The 22,379-nt window shown below is 39.6% G+C and overlaps 1 protein-coding gene across 2 annotated transcripts in view; it reads left to right on the top strand.

Moving 5' to 3' along the window:
- The first annotated feature begins 2,385 nt into the window (after positions 1 to 2,385).
- RCAN1 (regulator of calcineurin 1) overlaps positions 2,386 to 22,379 on the top strand; it is a 32,423-nt gene continuing 12,429 nt past the window's right edge. Inside the window, exon 1 of one of the 2 annotated variants that reach the window (XM_032219597.1) lies at positions 2,386 to 2,715. In XM_032219597.1, the coding sequence (XP_032075488.1) occupies positions 2,416 to 2,715 (300 nt within the window). In that variant the 5' untranslated portion in view covers positions 2,386 to 2,415. Of the gene's footprint in view, positions 2,716 to 19,773; positions 21,804 to 22,379 lie in introns of those variants that run through there. The other variant, XM_032219598.1, reaches the window with a different exon arrangement.

Raw genomic sequence — 22,379 nt, 5'->3', positions numbered from 1 at the left:
TATGCTCTAATTCATCCCAAAGGTGTTCTATCGGGATGAGGTCAGGTCTGTGTGCAGGCCAGTCAAGTTCATCCACACCAGACTCTATCATCCATGTCTTTATGGATCATGCTTTGTGCACTGATGCACAGTCATGTTGGAAGAGGAAGGGGCCAGCTCCAAACTGTTCCCACAGAGTTGGGAGCATGGAATTGTCCAAAATGTCTTGGTATGCTGAAGCATTCAGAATTCCTTTCACTGGAACTAAGGGGCCAAGCCCAGCTGCTGAAAAACAACCCCACACCATAATCCCCCCTCCACCAAACTTTACACTTGGCACAATGCAGTCAGACAAGTACCGTTCTCCTGGCAACCGCCAAACCCAGACTCGTCCATCAGATTGCCAGATTTGTCACTCTAGAGAATGCGTCTCCACTGCTCTAGAGTCCAGTGGCGGCGTGCTTTACACCACTGCATCCAACGCTTTGCATTGCACTTGGTGAGATATGGCGTGGATGCAGCTGCTCGGCCATGGAAACCCATTCCATGACACTCTCTGCGCACTTTTCTTGAGCTAATCTGAAGGTGACATGATGTTTGGAGGTCTGTAGCGATTGACTCTGCAGAAAGTTGGCGACCTCTTCGCACTATGTGCCTCAGCATCTGCTGACCCCACTCCGTCAGTTTACGTGGCCTACCACTTCGCAGCTGAGTTGCTGTCATTCCCAAACACTTCCACGTTCTTATAATACAGCTGACAGTTGACTGTGGAATATTTAGGAGCGAGGAATTTCATGACTGGATTTGTTGCACAGGTGGCATCCTATCACAGTTCCACGCTGGAAGTTACTGAGCTCCTGAGAGCGACCCATTCTTTCACAAATGTTTGTAAAAACAGTCTGCATGCCGAGGTACTTGATTCTGATTATTTGGATAGGTAAGCGAATACTTTTGGCAATATAGTGTATGTCCCAAAGGTACTTTTCCAAATGGCAACTAGATTTTCATGGTTTTTAAGATCTGAGCTGATGAACCAAGAAGCGAAACATTTTCAAGAGAAAAAAACAAGAAAGTCCAGTTGCCCTTTTGAAAAGCACCTGGACAACCATGACCTAGATAATTGAGGATCTCCATAGACACAGGGACTATGATGCAGCCTTTATGGATTATGACCAGGGACACCCAGGTTCAGATCAACCCTCTGCCAAGGAAACTCACTGGCTAAGTGACTTGGCTCTTAGCTCTAACCTAACTCACATAGTTATTGTTGTGGGAATACAAGAAAAGGGGATGCAAAATAAGGTAAGATACAAAAATGTCATCCACAATTTGGAGGAAACACTATTACTATCCTCTTTGTATTAAGCCAGTGATTCTTAACCTCTGATCCGCGGACCCCTAGGTGGCCGCAATGTCATCACTGGGAGTCCGCAAAGACTTGAAGAAATGCTATGATTTAAATCTTGAGTTAAGTCTTGGGAGCCAGTGGCCATGGTCTGTGGCCCCAAAGGGTATTTAAAGGAGGTCCCTAGTTGAAGAAAAGGTTGAGAACCACAGTGTCAAGCAGTTGCTCCCAAATGAGTGAGGCTAAGGACTGCAATCTAATCATTGTAACTGAGCATCTTTACAAAAAGCTGTTGTAGTGAACTCAGTACACAGCACCCTAAGGAGGAGGTTTATCTTTATAAGTGTATTTTCAGGCAATGATCAAGTTTGAAAACAGCCTTACAGTATATGGAAATTGTTTGAATGGTTGTCTCAATCTCGTTAGGTTAAGAACTAGATCAGTGGTTCTCAACCTGTGGGTCGGGACCCCTTTGGGGGTCAAACAACACAGGGGTCGCCTAAGACCATTGGAAAACACATACTTTTGAAACAATACGGAAAACATAAAATAATTTTATGGTTGGGGGTCACCACAACATGAGGAACTGTATTAAAGGGCATTAGGAAGGTTGAGACCCACTGAACTAGATAAATAACTGAAATGCTGCCTTAAGCCGCAATAATATGGCCTACAGAAGCTACAAAACGCCTTTCCCGTTCAGCTACAAAAAAGGCCTTCGGGACTCATAATTACTGAGTCTATGCAACGAAAGTGAAGGAAATTCTGAGCGCGGGTCGCAGGAGACCAAAGCCACGTCCTTCGCAAGGCAAGAAACCGAGAAGGGGGCGGAGAAGCAAAGTGGGCAGTGCCCTCACCTAAAATGGTTGTTGTGGAGCCGAGACGCTTCACGATAGGTAACCTATTGAAGTGGAGTCGAGGGGTTTGATTAGCTCGGGACAGGCCTTGACGTGACGCCCATCCGACTCAGGGGCCGAGGGGGTTAATTTTGGGTGGGCGGCGACGACGCTAATCCCTGTTTCTTCCTACCGCAGCTGGGCCCAACCCGATCGTGTATGTTGCCACCCACTGGCTCCTCCCCTCCCCTCGGCATGGAGGATCGGGGGGGCGGCTGGCAAGAGCGGCAGGAGCCGTACGAGGAAGAAGGCGACCCAGGCGAGAAGAGGGCTGCGGCAACCGCAGAAGACGCAAAGGCAGCAGTTCCCGTTGGGGAAACGCAGCCAGAAAGCGAGGAAAAGGCGGAGGAGCAGGAGGAGGTGGAAGCGGCGGTGGAGCTTGAATCGGACTGGAACTTCATCGACATGGAGACGGTCTCGTTGCACGATCTGCCCCATGCGCTGATCGCCTGTAACCTGCCGTTGGCCGTCTTCTTCGCCGATGGCCCCTGCAGGGTGGGTGAACCGGCGGGAAAGGCGAGCGGGTGGGGAAAAGCGGGGTGGAGGAGCCGCCTCGCTTTCCGAGGGCGGCGGCGGGCGGGTGGCCGTGTGTAGGCGCGTGTTTTAGGGTGTCTGCCCGGGAGAGAACTGACAGATCAGGCCGAGAGGAGGATCGTGGCTTCGAGAGAGCGGCCGAAAGGCAGGCCTGACCGCCGTCCAGGAAAGCCAGCCGCGGTGGTAGATGACCCCGCAGGAGGTGAACATCTGGAAGGCGGTAGAGCTGCTGCCGTGGACCAGGAACACAGCGCTTTGAAATAAGGGGTTAGCGGCCGAAAGGGGCTTTCCGTGGTGGTGAACATTCTCTGCGGGAGCGTTCATGCCCTTCGGGAAAAGAAATGTGCCAAGGACGCCCGAAATCCTCGCTTGAACATTCTTAAGGCAACAGTTTGGTTGGTTTAGATGTCAGCTGCTCATTCTGCGTGGACGGTGTGCACCCAGGAACATCTTAACGATTTGAGTTGGATAAGAATCTTTTGACTCCTCACATAGTTAGGAAGGGGGAAACAGCTGGGCAAAACAGAATGCACAGAATGCTGTGGCAGCATCGCAAAGAAATCTTTGAGCTTTCTAATCTTGGCATTTCTTCTTGGATAAAATGAATGTAGTGCTTTTTAAAAAATTTCCAGCTAGATTAGATTGGTTGCATTGGAAAGATATAGATTGGTTCCCACCTCATTAAAAATTTCCATTTCCAATTTAAGAAGTGCTGACCACTTCTGGGTATCCTACATTGCTACTTTACAGCTAGTGCTTCAGTGGAGGGAGAATACAGTGGAGCAGTTATTTGCCAAATAAATATGCTAATGTTATTCAGTGGGGGAAAAATATCTTCAATTAACTTTTTGGATACTGTTACCATTGTAAATGATATGCTCCTTCCACTTACTAAATCATTAATTATCAATCCAAAAATATTCATGATCATATGCCCTCATGATATACCATTACAATGTGTTTAAAAAAGGCTACTTTCGCGTTGCTTTACCATTTAATCAACTTTTATTTGTCAATTCATGTTCTCTGGCTTTTGCTTAAGAAGCACACTAGCTTTTATACACCTTTTTTGCCCTGTAACACTGCAGTCTGTCCTGCTCTCAGATTAATATCTGATAAATTTTCAATCTAATTTGGCAAACCACTTTTATTGTACAGCAGCTCATGAATATTTTAAGAAATTACCTTTTATGTCTGTATCCTTTTGGTAGAATAAAAAATAAGACACACTACCTCCCCCCACTTCTCCCAGGAAAATATGCTCAGCAGTTTAGCTGAACAGAATAGCTCTAGCCCTCAGGTGCATTACTTAAGAAAATCGGAATGGGACAGTCATCATCTCCCCTCTTATCAGAATTAAAAGGCCCATTGCTGTCAATATTTTGGTGGTTGCAGAACCCAAAAAAGCACCTAGGCAGCAAATTAGAGGTGGCCTTGAATCCATATGAATCAAAGACCTTTTGTTAACCTTAAAAACCTTGTGACCATACACTTAGAGTGCATCAATTTCATGCAAATTCCTGGCTTCTAACATACCACTTCATGCTTCTTACCAGTGAGATTGTTCTGAAGAGATTTTTCTAAAATTACTTTGAAACAGTTCACTCTACAGTTTAGAAGATTACGGTTTTAAGAAATTACCTAAAATTTACTCTGAGCCAATAAACATTTTTATATTCTTAATTAGGATGTAAATGACTATTTAAAAAAACTTGGAAACTTTAAATAAGCCACAGTACAGAAATGCAATGTTGTTGACAATACCATGCTGTTCAAGACTTTAAAATGAAATCATCCCTGGATCTGCCACAAGAGGGTGAAATAACACCACTTGGTTGGTAAATGTCTTCCAAAGAAGTTGATTTAAAAACCCAGTTTCTATAAAACCTGGAAGTTTAGTACAATATTTAATTTATTTGAAAATTATTTTGCAGGGATTTCTATTATTACATATATGCGCCATAAAATGGCTGTTTATAGCACTGTAATCCAGAGGTTTTTTGTTCTAGAAGCAACCACTGAAAAAGATTCTAAGATAAGTGAAAATGAAGGTAGTATGGGTAGTTTTTAAAGCTTTGGTGTTGTGATAAGATGATCAGCAGAGGAACTGTAAGAAATATGGGAAGAAGTAGTAATGGAATACAGCATGGGTGTCAAACTAGCAGTATCATGTTGTCGTCACGTGATGTTTCATGATGTTTTTCTCTTCCTGGAGCTGGGGTGGGTGTGGCCTGCACATGATGCATCCGGCCCACAGGCCGCCAGTTTGACACCCCTGGAGTACAGCATGAGTATGAAGAGGGAGATGGGCTTCAGGATGCTTGTGAGCAGATACTGTGACAGTTTGAGAATCATCAGGTATGTTTTATAGTGATGTCTTCATGGATAGCAGATATGGGGATCCAGCACCATGTTCAGGAGAGTACCTTGTGTTGTGGGTAATGCCATGTTTAGACAGACTGCCACCACTTGGAGCTATGAGCTATCATCAAATCCAAGCCTCCAGTGAAAATGAGCTGCCATTTGACTTGAGGAACTGTATTATAAATTTTGAGAGGAATCATATTCCACTTATTTGACATGGAATGATCAGGCCAAGTCTGAGAATTTTGTGGGTTATTTGTTGGAAAACAGGTTGGACTCCCACAGTCAAATCTCAAGGCATTTCAAAGAAGGATTGGAAGGGAAATTGGAACAGTCGTTCATCAGGTGAGGGAACAGAAACGACTATATGCTTTCTGCTAGAGTGGGAGTACATGTTCCCTTTAAACTCAGGGAAGGCAGAGTTAAGAGTTTCATAGAAATATGAAGGTAGATATATCAGATGAGACAGATTGGTTACTAGTGCAGTAGATGCTGCCTGACTGTTGGAAGTAGCCATCAAGAGATTGTATGAAGGTCTACGTAACCCTAGAGCCATGACGGTGAACCTGTGGCCCTCTCTGTGGGCACGCGTGCCATCGCTAGCTGCTCTTCTGTGTTTCGTCATGTGCTGGACAGCTGCTCTCTTCCAGGGTCTGGCACATGCAAGCATGTGCCAGAACCCAGAAGAGGGCAGCTGGCCGGCATGCATTTGCTCCAGACCTGCTGGCTGGCATGCATGCACGTGATGGAACCCAGAAGAGCAGCTGACCGCTGCACGCATGCGCATTGACCAGCTGCTCTCTTCTGGGTTCTGGGACTCCAGTTCGGGTGCAGGCGCAGGTGCTCCAGTTTCGGCACTTAGTGCCAAAAAGGTTAACCACCACAGTCCTAGAGGGTACAGAGCTCTGGTTGAAGAGAGTGGGTGTGCCATGTGCATGCGCACTGCATGTGCCTGCACAGAGCAATAAAATTGCTCTGCACATGCACAGAAGCAAAAAACAAGATGGCGGCACCTATGGCGCCACTGGGAGAACTGGTTCAGGGGCATGGCATCTGGAACCAGCAGCGACCCAGGCCACCAAATTACTACCAGTTCAGCCAAACCAATGCGAACCGCTAGGAACCCACCACTGCAGAATACCAATATGTTTCTGCAGTATTTTCATCCATACATTGTTTAGAAATAATTCTAATTTTAGGGCTAAACGTTGGCTGGTCAAAATATGTTGACACTATGACTTTTTTGTAGAGTCATCTGATTTTGTTTCAAACTTATTGATAGAGAAAATAGGTTTTAGTTCGGCCCCCATGGACTAAATCTCTTCCTACCCACTTTGTCAAAATTGTCAGGGGAGTAACAGGTTGAAGCTATGGTGAATTTTTCTTTAGTAATGAGGGTGATGCCACCTTTCTGCAAGAGGCAGTGATAATTAACTGCTATCCAGAGAAATTCTAGTATGTTTCCTTTGCAGTAAAGATGGTGGGGCAGAATTGTATAAGACTCTTGATGAAGCAAATTATCTAAACCCTTGTTAGTTGGGATTCTGTCTGGCGTATGCCTCTGTGATTGCATTGACTGCTCTCGTTGTAATGGATCTTTTTTCCCCAAAGAATTTTTATTTTTTTATTCTCTTACATACCATTTTAAGTATACATTCACATAATTGGTATTCTTTACATTTATCATACTTATACATTTATTATTTCATTTAATAAGTTATGATGTACAATTTGGATTGCTGTATTTACTATCCCTTCCTCCTTTTGTAACACCTTGTTTTCCCTTTCTTTTCTCCCTCACTCCCTTCTCTACTTTCTTCCTTCCTCCTCTCCTCCTCCCTTCTTCCCTTACCTTTCTCCTATTCCTGCTCTTCCCCTTCCCCTTCCTACCGGCTCTCCTTCTCTTTCTCTCCCTTCCATCTTCCTCTCTTTGTTCTTTCCCCCATCTTCCTTTCAATCTCTCCTCCTCTCTCCTTTTCTTTTTCTATTATTGTTGGTGTATATTTCAAAACTCAGTTTATGTTTCCTTGGGATGGTATTTCCGTCAGCCCAAATATAATTTAGTATCATTTCTTATTCCCTTACCTTCACTAGTCTACCCTGGATATGTTCCCCCCACACACACACACAAACTTTATATCTCGCTCTGGAATATCTACTTGTATATTTAGTATTTTCTTTTCTGTTTTCCCCTTCTCCCCCCCCCCCTTTCCATTTAATAACGTGTCGCCTGGGTACTTTATCTTCTCTCTATTGTTGTAATGGATCTTGAATGAGATGAGCAACTAAGGTGACATTGATGGAGATAATGGAAGTTCTGCAAAATTGAATGTATGTCCTTGTACATTGCAATCGGAGCCTATCAATGAGTTTGGGCCCTTTATGTGGCCATTCGCTTATGTTCTTGCAATCTGGTGGTTAACTGTCTCTCCGTCTGTCCTAAATAGCCACAGGAGCAATCTGCAGGGGCTCCAGTAGATTACATTGGAAGCATCTCCCACTTTCAAGCAATCTTAAAGATCATTTGGAGGTGAGAGATACTTCTAATGTAATCTATCAGATCCTCCTGTGACTATATAGGGGAGATGGGGGAAAACTAACCATCAGATTGCAACAACACAAGCGAGTGGTCAGGCAAGGAGACTCAAACTCATTGGTAGCCTCACATTGCAATGAACAAGGACACACTGTACATTCAATTTTATGATTGTTGGACAAGCAGGCACACAAACAGCCAGAGAAGTGATAGAAGTCTGGGAAACGGGCCTCTTGTCAGTCAATATGCTGATTTACCACCAGCCTATCAAATACTTACTGTATTCCCCCCAAAATAAGACACTGTCTTATTTTCTTTTGACCTCCAAAATAAGCACTTGGCCTTATTTTCAGGGAGGTCTTATTATTTTTGAGGTGCAGGAGGCAGCGAGTGTGGTCACCTCATGGCTGCTGCTGTATTGCAATATTTTTTCAGGGAGGGCTTATTTTCAGGGGTGGGCTTATTTTAGCGCATGTGCTCAAAAGCCCAATTGGACTTATTATCTGGGGAGGTCTTATTTTCAGGGAAACAGGATAAGAAGTGAGGGATTGGCAGCACAAACAATAGTCAACAACTTAATAGCCAACCATCAACACCCCAGTCTGCATCAAAAAATGCAGACATACAACAGGCACCACATAAATACCACACACAGAATAGCCCAAAGCACACACGCTGCTAAAGAAAGTTCCCTGAAGATGGGCTCTAGCATGAATCCAAAAACTCAGAAGACTAAACCTCTGGTCCCAATAACCAACCTGATTGGATCCTGCATATGATAGCCTCTTTTGTGTGAGCACTATTATTTACTGATTGGCTTCTAGGTTCAATTAAAGATGCTAGCCCAATTCAAGTGAATTCTGTTGATTCAATAACACGGTTCCACCACAAAACCGCGCTTGACTAAACCGCGCCCGACTAAACCGCGTCACTGATGTCATCAACAGGGCGACAACAGCGCGGAGACAGAAGCACGCTGTAAACCCTAAACCTAAAATTAACCCCTAAACCTAACCCCTCTAAACCTAACCCTTAACCTAACCCTAAAGCTAACCCTAAACCTAACCCTTACCTTAAGTTGAATCGGCTTGCTTTCAAAGCACTATTTAAAGCGCCCTTCTTTCTCCGCGCTGGCTGTTGTCGCCCTGTTGATGACGTCAGCGACGCGGTTTAATCGGGCGTGGTTTAGTCGAGCGCGGTTTTGACGGGTCACGAATAACATATCTTATAGGTGCTGCCCCAGGGAAAGTTGGCCAAAGGGAGCCTTGGGAATAAGTCTTCTTGGTGAAGGCTCCCTTATTCTGGTACAGTTTATCCTCAGAGAGAAGTATGACCTCATCACTATTGACATTTCAGAGTTAATAGTTAAGATCTAGCTCTCCTGTGGAATAATGGATGATTCAGTTGTGGAGGAGAATGAATCTTCCCATTGAATCTTCCCATTGATGGCATTTATTTTATATGTTTAAAAATAGTTTTTGACAAGTGTTTCGGGGAATATTTTCAAATTATAATTAAAATAATAATATGGAAATATTACAAAGAAATGATGAATGGAAAGTGGAAATATATTTACTTTAAGTTCCTTGCTTTATATTTAAAATATTTCCTTCCTTTTTCTTTCAAACTAATCTGTCTGCCAGGTTCCGCTTCTCTTTTATTTTTGTTTACCTCAATTTTATTGTATAGAGGTTAAAAGGATAATTGAGGAAGTCTGAAGAAATTCTCCCAAGTATCATTAACATACTTTGGATTCTTGCTTTTGCTTAAGGAAACAAGTTATTTATAGTTTTGCATTTTTTTATGGTTCTAAGTTTCCATTTGAAGTTATAAGAAGATTGTTCCACTTATTTCTTTGTACCAGTTAATTTCCATTCTGTGAAGTATCATATAACATGATAATGGGTAGATAGCGGGTACAGTGAAGCGCTGTTCTCTAGAGAGACTTTCCTTTAATGGCACTTAATAGAATAAATGCCATTGAATAACACTTTATTATTATTTTAATGGCAGTGCTATACATAAAATAAATACTTTTTTTTTCTAAAATGGCAAATAAAGAAGAAATTATTAAAAAAATAAAAGTATCTAAGAACAACACTGAAAGTTTTGAGGTTCAAATGATAAGCAGGAATGTTAATGAATGCATATCAAACTATTTTAATAACATTGATTTTATACTAAATTGTATCTAGAACTAATTTGTATCTACCTAGAAGGGATGTGTGTGCATGTGTGTAAATGTTGCCATCACACTTGCTTCAAATCACTTTTCAAAGTCTTGTGTAACAATTTGGACAGTAGCTTTTAGCAATATCTGGAAATGAAACAGACAACCTGGGTTGTGTCATACCAGACAAAAGTTCCAGATATGCACCTAGTGAGAAGTTTCAGAGCTCCTTGCTTTTTATATTGTATCAGGGTTCTCTGGATCAATAGTATGCTCCAGGAAAATAATTGCTACTAGGGTTTTAAAATTTACACCATGGAGCAGCAGAGATCCTGAAGATTTATATACAAAGCAAATCAAAATTTGTATATATGAACAAAAAATGCATCAAGGCATGGCAAGTTCAAACTCTGTTCCTATAGATATAAATAAACAAACCAGAATTAGTTCTCCTTTAACAGATTTCCAACTTTGTGTTAAATATTTTCTTAAAGGACCCAGAAGAAACAATTAGCTGTGAAATATATTTATTTAATAATTGGATTATTTCTTTCAAACAATTCTTTGTTTGCATATGAGGAATCAGCAATCAGCTAAAGCAAAACAATTCAAATTACATCTTCTCTCAGTCCCAGAAGAAGAGGAAAGAGAACATGCAAACTCATCAACCCAGAAACTCATGCAAAGTTCATTCCTACTTATATGCACAATATTACATTACATTACAATGATAAAAACAATCTAGATCAGTAGAAGACAGAATTCAACAAGAACCAATTGTCTGATAGCAATGCACTGCTTGTTTTTGTTGTTGGTATTGCAGTTGTACATTTACTTTAGAATTAAGAAGAAATCAATTGCGAACATAGGATTTGTAGCTATGATAGTATGAGAAGAAAGCTTTACAGCATAGGAATGGATACAGGATCACTTGAAGCCCTTATGACATAACTGGCACTGACTCTGGTAGCAATGATGCAAGCTTGAAAATTTGATCTGTATGTTGTAATTAAGAAACTATTTATAGAATTGGGTGTTTGTTTTAAATAACTACATGGGAAAATATAGGGCAGAGTTTGAAAAAAATAGTAAACTAGATAAACAGGTAATTCTTCAAAATTAAAATTAAACAAAGATTTAAGTATTTAAAATTAATTTAGTAAATATACTGAAGTTCTAGTGTAGTTAGGTATATTGCTAATGGTTCTGTGTATCGTGATTCTATCTTCTGAAAATCTAATTTTAAGGTGCTGCAGTATGCTGGGAGTATAAATACTTCATTATTGAAAGTTCTAGTAAGTTGATATTATTTTTAGTTATTTGTGACTATAATTTGGAAATTTAAAAGAATAAACTATAAGTTTTGTAGAGAAATTATCTTTGTCTTTTAAATTCATTTCTGCCTAGTTAGAAAAATGGCTGCAAATTCTTTTATTTCTATCATCTTAACATTTGTAATTAAAAGGAGCTAAAATAAAATGTATGTTAAAGGTAATCCTAGCGATTATATTTTTTATTTTCTATTAAAGTAGGAAAGATATGAATGGATATTTTAAACAAGATATATACATCTGGATAAAGAACCAAAGTAAAAAAAGATGTAAGAATGTAACTTATTAAATGAATAATTGTTTTTCCATTGAAAATGGGAAAGAATTACTAAAACAATTGAGAGTAACACTCTGAATTCCTTTATGCTACTGAAACCATTTTCTAAACTTGCAACGAAGACAATAGTTATCCAGTCCACGCTGCATTGAATCTATAGAACATACTAATATGTTACCAATATACCAATACCAACTATCAGTTACTTTCTCTCAGCCAAACTCATCTTATAAGGTTGTTTTTGTGGGAAAAATAGGAGGACAAACTATGTTCATTCTATGTTCATTTCCTTGAGTTACTTGTTAATTAATAAAGGCGGGGCAAAAAGAAAATATAAAAATAATTAACATCATCAAAGAACAACATCTGCCTATCCCAAATCTTTGGAAAGGATTCAATAGGTGGACAAAAATGCCAAATCCAGTCACATCTGATTGTGCAACCAAGCCAAATAATAATAGCAGGGTTCTATACTATAAGCTTACTCTATGTTAGTGCTGACATTAAAAAAAACCTTTTATGTTAGCAATAATTGAACTTGTGGAAGAAATATAAAAATATACACAAAATTGTGTCACAAGTGTTGTTTATATGGCTTTTGAAATTTTTATTTAAAAGACAATATTTTTGCTTATACTGGTTAAGGCCAACATGCACAATATTTGTATAATAAGAGGGTGCTATCTTCTCAGGTGGCTAGTAGCCACCTTAAAATCTATTGTCTGTTACATTAACTGTTCATTGTATGCTATAAACTGAACCACTATTTTCATATGTATGCATTATAAAATGTGAGATATAATAAAAATGAACAGATTTAAAACATAAAGCCCCTGTAAAACTTAATTCAGCTCCTGCTGACTCTATGGATATGTCCATGTATTTTTCTTGGCAACAGTGCAAAGGTGATCTCCCCCTCTCCCCCCCCCTTTATTGAGACTCCATGTGCACACACACACACACACACACACACACACACACACACTCTTTCCTAATCAGGATTGCCTCATTATCTTTGATTCAAGTGCTACCCTGGTACAATTCTGGTTTTTTTTTTTAATTAAGTTTGTCTAGATGTCAGGATGCTACTATCTCTTGAAATAATTAGTGATGTGAATAAATGTTTAGTTATTTTCTTCCCTGTTATTTATAAGATTAGTCTATTTTACCAAATCTTAGTATATGAAAGGTCTGGTGGGCTTGATATTTATGCTGGTCCCCTTGTAACGGGCCTACAAGTGTAAGCTAGATGCCCTTTTACAGCCTAATGTTACAGATGGTTATGGAGCCAAATAAACTAATGTATAGTGTTTTTATATCAAGGGTATAAAAACACGATTATATTCTCTACAGCTAGCTAAAAACTGCAGGTGGGGAGGAAAATGAAGTGATCTTTCTTTTCTATGATTTCTGTTCACCTATAGCCGTGATGGCGAACCTATGGCACGCGTGCCACAGGTGGCACACGGAGCCATTTGTCAGGGCACGTGAGGCGCTGCCCTGTGAGCTGGCCAGTGCGCATGCAAACGCTGGCCAGCTGAGTTCACCCTTTTTTAAAGTCATGTTTGGTCCTCCTCAGGCTCCAGAGGCTATATAGGAGCCTGGAGAGGGTGAAAAGAGCCTCCCCCGACCCCCACGGAGGTCCTCCAGAGGCTTCAGGAGCTTCCCTGAAGCCTCCGGAGTGCAAAAAAAAATCCCTATGAGCAAACTGGAAATTTGGGAACGGGCTTCCGGTTTGTTCGGAGGGTCATTTTGACTGCTTTGGAGGCTTCAGGGAGGTTTCCTGAAGGTCCTTGAAGCATCCAGAGGGCCTCCTGGCGGGCAGGGGAGGCTGTTTTCACCCTCCACAGGCTCCTATAAAGCCTCTGGAGCCTGGGGAGGGCGAAAAAAGCATGCAAAAAATGGGGGGTCGTGCCTGTAGTGCACGCATGCGCACTGGGGGGGTTGCACATTGCATTATGGGTACAGCATGCCCGCACATGACCCCCCTATGCTCCCCCCACTTATGGCACGCGAGCCAAAAAAGGTTCGCCATCACTGACCTATAACTAACAGCTTAGTACATGAAGAAAGTTACAAGAGAAAAATAATTCATATATTTGTTAGATTTATATTAGATTTTTGCTCAGACGTTTGGGAATATAATTCCTTCCGCAGTAACAAACCTTTGAGGTACTTTGGGTTAAGAGATAATGACTGGCTCAAAGTTAGTCATCCAGCTTCCATGTTCCATGTAGCTTGAACCCGAGTCTTCCTGGTGTCAGTCCAGTATCTAAACCACTGTACTATGTTGACTTTCCTTTTATTTTTCAGGCAAAAAACAATGATAGCTACACACATCTCATGTAGAAGCAATTCTTAGAACTATTATGTGCCACCTGGAGGGCTGTTAGTCTTTCATAGCTAGGCCAGAGTGAAACTAAATAAAGAGGCAGGCAACCTATAATCCTGTAACACACAATTGCAGTGTGTCACAGAAATTGGACAACTCAATTTATGTCTTTCTTCAGCACAACTTGTAACTTTTTGTTGTTGTTCATATTTTTTGTTAGGAGAGGTGAGTTTGAGGAAGGAAATGGTTTTCTCATGAAATCCTCCCATTCCATCCTGGAAAAAAATGGGCTGAAGAGTGATATAAAAGCATCAGAATATGATCTCCTTTGGCCTTCTAGAAGAACAGGAAGTCAATTTGGAATTCCCAGCCTTCATATATTACTCATCCTTTACATAAGGTTTAAGAAATAGGGCAGTTTTTTCTGTTCAAACAAAGTGTAATGATTTCAAACCAATTATTTGTACACAATAATTGTGTAGCCGAAATGTTTCGGCTAATCTGGTTAAAATGGTAAACTGATTTATCTTTATAAATGAAAACAGAGGAGAGAATGTCCAAGCCAGGCTGATTCTCGTTCTCAAGCCAGAAAGGTGCAATTTGTTCTCCAGTTATTGTTGGACTTCTGTGCCAATCATTCCTCATCCTCATACTGCCAAGAAATTCACAAGATCTGAAGGACCCCAAGTCAGGCTGTTCATCCCTGCATTTAAACAATAGATTTACATTACATTATATTCAAATGCAGCTGTGGTGTTAATGAACCAATGGAGTCTAAGTGATCAATTATCTAAAACAATATGCCAGCAGTGTGTTTACTGTTTAAAAAATTGTGTTTATAACTGCTAGCCATGTGAACATGAAGTAGACATTTGCTTTTTTCAGTATATTGTTTGTATCAATTGGGAGTATGGGATTGAGAGACATTACTGATAATCATTCATGCCCTAGTCATATTCTGTTTAGATTACTCTAATGGGCTTTGCACAGGGCTACCAAAAGCCCTTTGGAGGGATGGGCTTCAAAAATTGCAGCAACAGGTTTGCTGCCCTGTTGGTGGGTGGGCATGGCCATGGCGGATATGGCCTAGTCGGCCTCCTGCACCACGGGGGTGGGGGGCATTTTTCATCCTTCCTGGGCTCCAGAGGCTTTCCTTGAGCCTCTGGGAGGGCAAAAACTGCTTCCCCCGGACTCCGGAGGCCAGAAACAAGCCCATTTCTGGACTTCCGGAACCTCTGGTAGTCCCATTTCCCCCCACCTCCCCCACCCCGAGCCTCCACACGGGCTCTGCACTTACCTGGCATGATGAATGGGCCACCCAGGGGTGGCATTTGGGGGTTTGCTGAACTAAGGAGAATCCTTGCTAGAGGATCACCCAAACCCTTGTGAGCCCCCAGCAGTCCACCCCTGGAAATTACAAAGTATTGATCCATGAAATGAGGAATGTGTTCCAATATCCCCAGCAACGATTGTGCATCTTCAGGAATTGCATCGGCTGCCTGTCAGCTGCTAGTTGTAGTTCAGGGTGCTAGTTGTAAATATCAATATGTAAAAGGCAAAACATACCTACATTACCACAAAAATTAACAATGAATAATGGAAAAAGTAGCTAATATGTTGGGAATAATGCAGTCTCTGGTTAATACCTTGGAGAATTTGTAATTAAAACTACAACTCGCGTATAATTTGAATGGTCTTCAAGGAAATATTTCATGGTTTTTCCATAGAAAGAGCAATTTGTATGAGAAGATTTCCAAGATGTCTGGAAACTGGAATATATTGTAAAGCACATACGGAAAGTGATTTGCCATTCTGTTGTTATCAGGAAACAGAGACTTTCCATAGTATTATGCCATTCAGGTGACTCATTTAAAAAGGCTGTTCACAAGTTATTGGCCAACTTTCCAATTTATTATAATTTTCCAGCAATCCATACAGCTTGCCATGCTTTAAGTTTTTCCTCAAACAGGAAACATTTATGAGTGTAAAGGAAAGCACAAACAGGTTTGGTTATTAATTAACCTAGGAAAATTGTGTGGAGCTATTTTTAAGAACATGAGATAAAAAGCTTCTGGGGCTATTTATTTAAATGTCTGGATTTATGAATCAACTTCTAGAACTCAAATTTAGTGTAGTGGTTAAAGCACCAAACTAGTAATTGGGCAGTCATGAGTTCTATTTCAATCTTGGCCATGAAGCTAGCTGGGTAACTTTGGCCCAATCATATTGTCACAGCCCAAGGAAGAAAACAACAGCAAACCACTTCCAAAAATCTTGCAAAAAACCCTGCATGGATTTGTTCATTTAGCCACCAGAATCAAGACTGACTCAAAGGGATATATACACAACACAACCCTCCTCAACAATTGACTTTATTCATTTTAATGAAACATACATTCAGGTATACTCTGCCATACCATTCTGGGTTTACCAAACCCCAGAATACTTTAGTTGTTCCAAATTTCATATGAAGCAAAATGAAGATGGGATAGGTAGACTATGGTTGGTGTATATGAAGGCTTTCTTTTCTCTTTTCCCAAGCAATTCCCTAATTAGGTGTCCTTGAGCTAGGCTCAGCTTCTGGTGACTGCATGCTTGCATCTCAATGCCATTACTTCCGCAGTTTAATATCTATATCAAAATTGGCCCTTTAGTTGATTCTGAACTTTATTTTTGGAAGATCAAATTGACCAATTATAAGGTATGTTGGGAGAGTAGTCAAGCAACAACTGAAGCTTCTACCAAGCTGTTTGGCTATATGGCTCTTTTATTTAAAAGAATATTTCTATATGGTGAAATCTTGTTTCCATGAATGTAAGTGGACCAAATCCGTGATGAATTCACAGTGATAATTCTGATGAAAAACATGAATCCTTGATTTGAACTAAGTATGTTAAAGAAGGCTGATATTTTGTTTTGAACTGTTGTGGTTCAGAGAACATTTGCTATCTCAGTTGTCTTCTAATAAGATTAAATTCTGTGAATATTGCTTGTTCTAGTGCAAAGTTTGAAAAATCTGGTTGGAATCAAATCTTTTTTTAATGTTAGATTCATTCATTTTGGACTTTTCTATTGTGATTCATGTAACAATAGGTTCCTAGCTTTTTATTTCTCTTTGTGGAATTGCTCTTAAGAGTAATTCCGGTGGAAGGGCTGGTATAGAGCAAAATTCAGGCTGTTCTGTGCTAATTAAACTAGTTATCTATTTCTTCCAGACCATGTTCTCACTACTGTTTTAACCTTCAAAATTTCTCTTTATTTTTTTATCTCAATGACCACCTATGCTGCTGCTGCTGATTGTTGTTGTTGTTGTTGTTGTTGTTGTTGTAGACTTTTTTGCTAATGCCATCTTTTGGTAGGTACAGACAGCAGTAGTCGAGATGAAGGATTTTAATAATAATCATTGTGAAATTTTAGAAGCCACCAGTAGAACTGACAGCTCACTTTTTCCAGGAACTAAAAGATTTGTTTATTTAAGTAACCTTTTGGGGGGAAAGGTATTGATGGTTATTTAATTTGATATGCTGGGTTTTGAAAAACTGTATTTGTTATGGTGGCTTCCAAATCAATTTAAAAACGTAGATAGCAATAATAAAAATAATAGCAATAGCAATAATAAAAATTTAACTATCAATCTACAACTGAGAATTAAAGAAATGCCAGAGCACAGTGTAATGCCATATAAAGTTAATCAATCTAGATTTGATAAGTGGGACCTATTTATCAGCTGGGTCAGGAAAATAAATGGAAGTTACGATGAATTATTTGCAATGTTTTTCCATCTATCGGCTGTGACCAGGGGGGCATTTGCCCAGGTTCGCCTGGTGCGCCAGTTGCGGCCCTACCTGAATCGGGAGGCTCTCACGACAGTCACTCGAGCCCTTGTGATCTCTAAGCTGGAATACTGCAACGTGCTCTACATGGGGCTGCCCTTGAAGAGCACCCGGAGACTTCAGCTAGTACAGAACGCGGCCGCGCGAGTGATTGTGGGCGCACCTCGGTTCGCCCACATAACACCTATCCTCCGCGAGCTGCGCTGGCTGCCTGTGGATCTCCGGGTGCAATTCAAGGTCTTACTTACCACCCATAAAGCGCTCCATGGTAGTGGATCTGACTATTTGAGAGACCGCCTTCTGCCAATAACCTCCCTGCGTCCCATCAGATCGCATAGAGCGGGCCTCCTCCGTATTCCATCCGCCAGTCAGTGCCGACTGGCGACTACCCGGAGGAGAGCCTTCTCAGTTGCTGCTCCGACGCTATGGAACAATCTCCCCGTGGAGATTCGTACCCTGACCACAGTCCAGGCCTTCCGTACAGCCCTCAAGATCTGGCTAGCCCGTCAGGCCTGGGGATAAACTCTTCCGCCCCTCCCGAATGCTGAGAGAATGTTGTGTTTTTAGTATTTTTCAGTTATTGCACATTTCTTTTTATGTTTTGTCTTCACTCCCCTTCCTTGTTATTGTAAGCCGCCCTGAGTCCCCTCAGGGAAAAGGGCGGCCTATAAATGCTATTAAAATCTAAATCTAAATAGCTATTGTTTTTTAAATCTTCCTCCAAACTCAAACAAAATCTAGAAAAAGTAACTTTATTTTAATGCATAAATATTTGAAATTCAATTTTTGCTATTCTTGTTATTGAAACAGCATAGAATAGTAAAAGAATTAAAGCTTATAAAGCCTGATATAATAGAAAATAAAGGATATTTGCGTGGTTTTGAAGGTATATTAAGGTAGGCACAAGGTTAGCTTCTTGGGAAAGCAGAGGACAGCTGATGAGCCAAAGCTAAGAAAACTATAATGTCCACCTGCAATATTATGTTTGAGAGGATTCAGAGAAGAGGCCTTTATTTCAGGGTTTGAAAAAATATGGAAAAATTAAACCTAAAAACTCTAAAGAATGTCACAATTTTCTTTTCTGATTTAAAATATAAATGTAATAAATAAAATGAAATGGCACTTGTGAATTTAGGGTTAGGGTTGATTATTAGCTCATTTGTTTTCAAAGGGCAGTAGCCCTGATTTTAATAGTTCTTACTAATTACAATTTGCTGGACAGGAAACAGGAAAGAAGTGTAATTCAACTAAACTGTTGCATTAAGAGAATACCCAAATTAGATTTACTGCTCTCCATGTATAAATACATAAAAAGTAAAACATACAGCCCACAAAAATGTTTAAAACTTTATTTGAAAGATACATTACTTATGATTTTGTTAACTAATCACTGCAAAACCTTTGTTAGGGTCAAACATAAATCAAAGATGGAAAAAATGCATTCCATAAAGTAATATGTAGAAAAGGGAAAGAAAATGGGGAAACATAGATTTGGATCCAAAGAAGCTTTTCTGCTTTTGAGTCCAATAACGCTTTAATAAACTGTAATGTTTGTATATATTGGGATGAGTTTAGAGAGGGAGAATAAATATTATTTTCTTAGCTCTCTAGGTAATTTCTAGCCATTCGTGGGGAAGCATAAATTAAATTAATATTTGCAATAAAGCTCAAAGTGTACAATTTGAAGATCATGCTAATTAAAAGTAATTTATCTTTCATTTTTGAAATTATGGTTTTAGGTTAATTCTGAAAATAGCATGCTGTGGCTATCTAATGAAAAACAATTTCAAGTAATAGATTCTGTATTGCACGATTCCTCTAATAACAAATGCCTTCTCCAAACCCAAAATCTGATATTCTCCACAGAAGATCAAAGGACTTGTCAGCAAAAAACTGCAAGGCTAGTGAAATAAAATAGGTACTAGCTAATGGATCACTATATATATATATATATATATATATATATATATATATATATATATATATATATATATATGTGTGTGTGTGTGTGTGTGTGTGTGTGTGTGTGTGTGTGTGTGTGTGTGTATATGTGTATATGTGTATATATGTATATATATATATATATATATATATATATATATATATATATATATATATATATATGAGATAAGTATATGTGTGTTCGTGCGCACACGCACATACATGCTTAGGCTTAATATAAAAATAGGCAAGACGTTTTGGGTGAGAGTCTTTCAATTTTGAAATTTTTCTAGAGAAAGTTTAGGTAGATTTTATAGTATTTAATAAGTTATTTGTAAGTGATTTTTTTCCTTTTAGTAAGGCTCATTTTTGTAGTTTGTCTACTTCATCAAGTACACCTTAAAATTGTGATTGTTTTTTCCTAAGTAAACTCGAATAACAAGAATAGGGATGGAAAATGTTCTCAGAGAAACATGAATTAACATGCCATGAATGTTTGGGTTTAAAGTGCAATGTATGAAGATAAGTATCAGAAGTATAGGAAGATAAAAATGTGTTTTCTAAGGCATTCAGTAAAAGCTGTAACTTTTTTCTTAATCTTCATATATTCTAAGATTTGTGTCTCTAGAGTTAACAGACCTGAAATTTAAACAGACAAGTTTGTTTCTTCAATAAGGTAATATCTGCCCTTCAATCAATCTGTGATGCAGAAGAATTAAAAGGTCTGCTGGACTTGTGGACTCTAAACCTGGGTTATATGAAATATTTAGATGAAATACAATAAAGACATAATTGATAATTTGCCAAAATTCATTTGTATCCAACCGAAGAGGATCTCCACCCAAATTCATTTGCCTTACTTTTAAATGGGCGAGCATCTTACATTTGTCTACTTATTTCACAACAGTAATCTAAATCTGGTATTGAAAGCTTTAACATGATCTTAATTAAAGCTGATGTTGATTAAAACTGATGGAATGCAAGACTTTCCCTTCATCTTAAATTTCTTGCATATAATGAAGAGTATTTGAATGCTTCAACAGCGTAAAATCTTCACCTTTTAATAATTGGACAGGAATATATGAGGTGATTTAAAAGCAAGTGAAACATTCCTCTGTTTTTCACCACAGTGAAAGGGTATGGAATAGTAATTGTAGTGGTTAAAGTGTTGGAGTGACAGATGTACAGATAAGTTTCCACTTGACCAGCGGCCCCCAACCTTTTGGACACCAGGGACCAGTTCAGCGGAGAGAGCTTTTCTGCACATCGGAGGGGGTGTGGTTTCATGTGCTGCCTGCATCCTGCGGATGGGGGCTCACTTGATTCTGTGGCCCAGTTTCTGGTATGCCGCAAACTGGTGCCCAGGGTTTGGGGCCCCCTGCACTTGACCCCAGGCTTCATTGGATGGTATTGGGCCAGTAACTTAAAAGAAAAATGATGCTCTTAGCCACAAAAGAGCCAGCATACACTTGAACTGATTTCTTTTCCTAGAATTCATTTTAAAACTAGTCATGGAACTAGTCATTTTATTTTCAGTCATGGAAAATAAAAGTTTAGGAGTGCTATATTTGTTTCATTAAGACCCATGGGACGGAATATTCTGAATTCTGAGTAAGTATATAGGCTTTGACTGCATTGTGACTAAGATTTGTTCTTGGTTTTCCAAAGTCTTGAAATATTTCCTGCCAGCTAATTACTGTTTATTGCAGCTAACCTTAGTCCTCAAATAGCAACTTTTTCCATCTTAAAATGGGTTGTCCTATTCAAGTGAAGAGTATGTTGTCCGAGTGCTAAATGGAGTTACTAGCAGTGGAAACTATGCTGCAAGAGGAGTTGATAAAGCAGCTGCCTATGAAAACCTCAGCTGATTTTTCCATACTCCAGAGCAAAGTTAATTAGCATAGGGAAACTGACTAACATGCTTACGTCACCTCTTTCCAGCTGAAGCTTACATTTTGTCCCTGATAGCCTGAAACTATGTGGCAGAACTTTGCTCAGGAATTTGCTGTCACATACAGGATGCTCTAAAACTTGGGGTGTTGGGTTTTTTTGTGCCTGCTGAGGGGCTGGACTTGGTCTCTTTTATAAGCTGTCTTTCCAGTATTGAACTGCTTCTTCGAAAAGAGCTTTTCTTGGTTGTGTGCTGAGCTCCTGACAATCTTTACAAGAAAGCAAAAAATGCATTTCAGGAACTTTGATTACATTTTTGGTTCCTTGATTGCTTGTGTTGCGGACCACAAGATTTTCAGTCAACCTGAAATTAGGGTAAGACTTTTGGATGTAAAAACTGCTTTAGGGAAAGGTTTATATTGCATACTGAGAAATGTGAGTGTGTTGAGAATATTGAATTGGTTAGAGAGTGAAGCAAAATAACAGATGCATTGTTAACATTTTAAGGTAAAGAAGCTGATGTTCCTGTGATGTTTTTGTGTGTTATTAGATTGCAAGATCGTAAACACTCTTAAAATATTTTGTTAATTATTTGCAAGCTCTCGAGTATTTCTAACAACTTTAATGCTATCATTGGTTATGCACAAAATGCTTCTGAGTGTGTTGGGAATGCAACAATATTAGTTGGCACCATACAAATAACTGGAATAGAAGAAATAAAGATTAACAGTCTATCTATCTACGAATTCCATGGGATATATTCTCATTGTCATAGATTGGTAGCCTACTAATATTAAAAATTCTTCAACTTCCCAAATTCCAGCAGAAATGTACATTTATCTAGGGACATAAAAGTAAGCGATGCTTTCTAATTATAACTCGAGGTTTTTAGCATATACAAGAACAGTATTTTTGAATTAAACATTTTCATTAGGTTAGCATTGTAATCTT

Source organism: Thamnophis elegans, chromosome 6 (assembly GCF_009769535.1).
Source record: "Thamnophis elegans isolate rThaEle1 chromosome 6, rThaEle1.pri, whole genome shotgun sequence".
NCBI classification, from domain to species: Eukaryota; Metazoa; Chordata; class Lepidosauria; order Squamata; family Colubridae; genus Thamnophis; species Thamnophis elegans.
Note: the sequence above shows the minus strand (reverse complement) of the source record. Positions and strands in the feature narration are given on the sequence as shown.